The sequence below is a fragment of the Penaeus vannamei genome, chromosome 3 (genome assembly GCF_042767895.1).
Source record: "Penaeus vannamei isolate JL-2024 chromosome 3, ASM4276789v1, whole genome shotgun sequence".
In the NCBI taxonomy this organism is placed as follows: domain Eukaryota; kingdom Metazoa; phylum Arthropoda; class Malacostraca; order Decapoda; family Penaeidae; genus Penaeus; species Penaeus vannamei.
In genome coordinates, this window is record NC_091551.1 from 28,417,873 (window position 1) to 28,420,372 (window position 2,500).

General features: G+C 50.4%; 1 protein-coding gene across 1 annotated transcript; it reads right to left on the reverse strand.

Annotated features, from left to right (window-relative positions):
* Window positions 1–311: 311 nt before the first annotated feature.
* LOC113803074 (mucin-3A-like) lies at window positions 312–2,215 on the reverse strand. Its single transcript, XM_070115784.1, has 2 exons — window positions 2,048–2,215; window positions 312–1,286 (listed from the first exon to the last, which is right to left on the reverse strand). Exons 1-2 carry the CDS (start codon window positions 2,213–2,215, stop codon window positions 312–314), a joined length of 1,143 nt encoding a protein of 380 aa, XP_069971885.1.
* Between the last annotated feature and the right edge of the window lie 285 nt (window positions 2,216–2,500).

Sequence of the window (2,500 nt, forward strand, 5' to 3'; positions counted from 1 at the left end):
TCGGTACAAGACGGTGCAATAATAACATTGCAGATTTCGAGGAAAATTTCGAAGCCAAGAACGTTGAGGTCCTGGTGAGACTGGGCTGGTTCAGTGTCTCGCGATCCTAAAGCGAGGTTTTTAAGGAGTTTTAAGGAGTTTTAAAGGATGAATGAACCGTAGGAGGTGAAGTTGGCGGAAGGATGTCAAGGTGCATTGATTGACATGTTTCAAGAGGAGGAGGAGATTCGAGTGGTGAAGTGGCCCGCGTGGTGTGATGTCGCCAGGTACGGTGTGATGTTCTCTCTAATGTGATGTCATCCTCTCTGGTGTTATGTCGCCCTGTCTGATCTGATGTCTGATGTGATGTCCTCCGGTCTGGTGTGATGTTTTTTTCTAGTCTGGTGTGATGTCCTTTCTGGTGTAATGTCACCCGATCTGCTGCGATGTCCCCCGGTTTGGTGTGATGTCATCCTCTTTGGTGTGGTGTGCCCCAGTTTGGTCTGGTGTGATCTCTTCTGGTCTGGTGTGATGTCTCCTGGTCTGGTGTGATGTCTCCTGGTCTGGTGTGATGTCTCCTGATCTGGTGTGATGTCTCCTGGTCTGATGTGATGTCTCCTGGTCTGGTGTGATGTCTCCTGGTCTGGTGTGATGTCTCCTGGTCTGGTGTGATGTCTCCTGGTCTGGTGTAATGTTTCTTGGTCTGGTGTGATTCCTGGTCTGGTGTGATGTCTCCTGGTCTGGTGTGATGTCTCCTGGTCTGATGTGATGTCTCCTGGTCTGGTGTGATGTCTCCTGGTCTGATGTGATGTCTCCTGTTCTGGTGTGATGTCTCCTGGTCTGGTGTGATGTCTCCTGGTCTGGTGTGATGTCTCCTGGTCTGGTGTGATGTCTCTTGGTCTGGTGTGATGTCTCCTGGTCTGGTGTGATGTCTCCTGGTCTGGTGTGATGTCTCCTGGTCTGGTGTGATGTCTCCTGGTCTGATGTGATGTCTCCTGGTCTGGTGTGATGTCTCCTGGTCTGGTGTGATGTCTCCTGGTCTGGTGTGATGTCTCCTGGTCTGGTGTGATGTCTCCTGGTCTGGTGTGATGTCTCCTGGTCTGGTGTGATGTCTCTTGGTCTGATGTGATGTCTCCTGGTCTGATGTGATGTCTCCTGGTCTGATGTGATGTCTCTTGGTCTGGTGTGATGTCTCCTGGTCTGATGTGATGTCTCCTGGTCTGGTGTGATGTCTCCTGGTCTGATGTGATGTCTTCGGGTGTTGTTTTTGTCCTGACGAATGTACCGAGAACCTGACCTCCAGATAACTATTATTGGCGTTATTGATTATCTTGGGGATTACCTAGCCTATTCTCCCCCCACCCCCCCACTCACTCTCACTCTCTCTCTCTCTCCTTCCTTCCCCTCCTATTTTCCCTCTACCTCGCTCTCGCCTTTTCTCTCTCTCTCTCTCTCTCCCATCTGTCATTTTTTGTCCTCTCTCTCTCTTCTAACTCTCATTTTCTGTCCTCTCCCTCTCCTCTCCCCCTCTCTTCCTTTCCTACTCCGTCTCCTTCTCCCTGCCCTCCTCCCCTCCCATATTTATCTCTATCTCACTCCCTTTTCCTCTCCCTTTCATGCTCCCTCTCCCTCTCCATTACCTGTTCCCCTTTCCTTCCTCTCCCCCTCTTCCTCCTTTTCCCTTCTCCCCATCTCCCACCTATCTAGCCATATGGAGTTGGAGGTGGGATGGGGTGGGGGTGGGGTTGGCGGAGTGCGACAGGGAGGGAGAGAAGAACGTAAGATAAAGAAAGGGAGTGAAGAACGTGTTTAAGAAGGGAGGAACGAAGGAGTGACGAGGAGAGTGCGTGAGCGTGACGAGTTGACCAGATGTTGTCAGGGGAATTGTCCCAAACAATCTATAAAACACGGTAACAGCCAAAGTCAGAATGGTAGATTGGACCTTGTTTCTTGCTGGTGTTTCCTCCTGTCTCTCGTTCCTTGCTACGCATCGATTGCAGGGAAATACAATTGATTTTTTTTTTTTTCGTATGCCTCAGAGGATGTTCTTTTGACGTTGGGGCTTAACATGCGCCGGGGATGCTGTGTAGGATGTTCGGGTTTTAGGGGATTGCTTTGTTTTCGTCGCAGATCCTGTCCTGGGGGTTGCAAGTTCCCGCAACGCAGGCACTCGATCGCTAGGCAGAGGCACAGGAAGTCGCTGATAGATGGACGAGGCTCTCGAGGGTTGTTCCATATTGAGTTCAAACGTTAGAAGTTCGGCCGTGAAGACGCTTTGCGTTTTTGTATGGTCTGGATTTCGCAAAGCTGTGGCTAAGTGTTTCGAGGTCCAGTGACCCTCTTCAGATTCTTCCCATTAGTGGGGACTGATGCAAGACGATCATTTCCCCGTCTTCTGAAGGCTTGCTTACCAGGCGTAAATTTCCACGTGATCTGGAATACCAGTTAATTGGCGAGTGGGAGATTATAGATGTGGTTAGCCAGTTTCGTGCGCGCTTGTGGAGTAAGCCTGTTCTGTTTC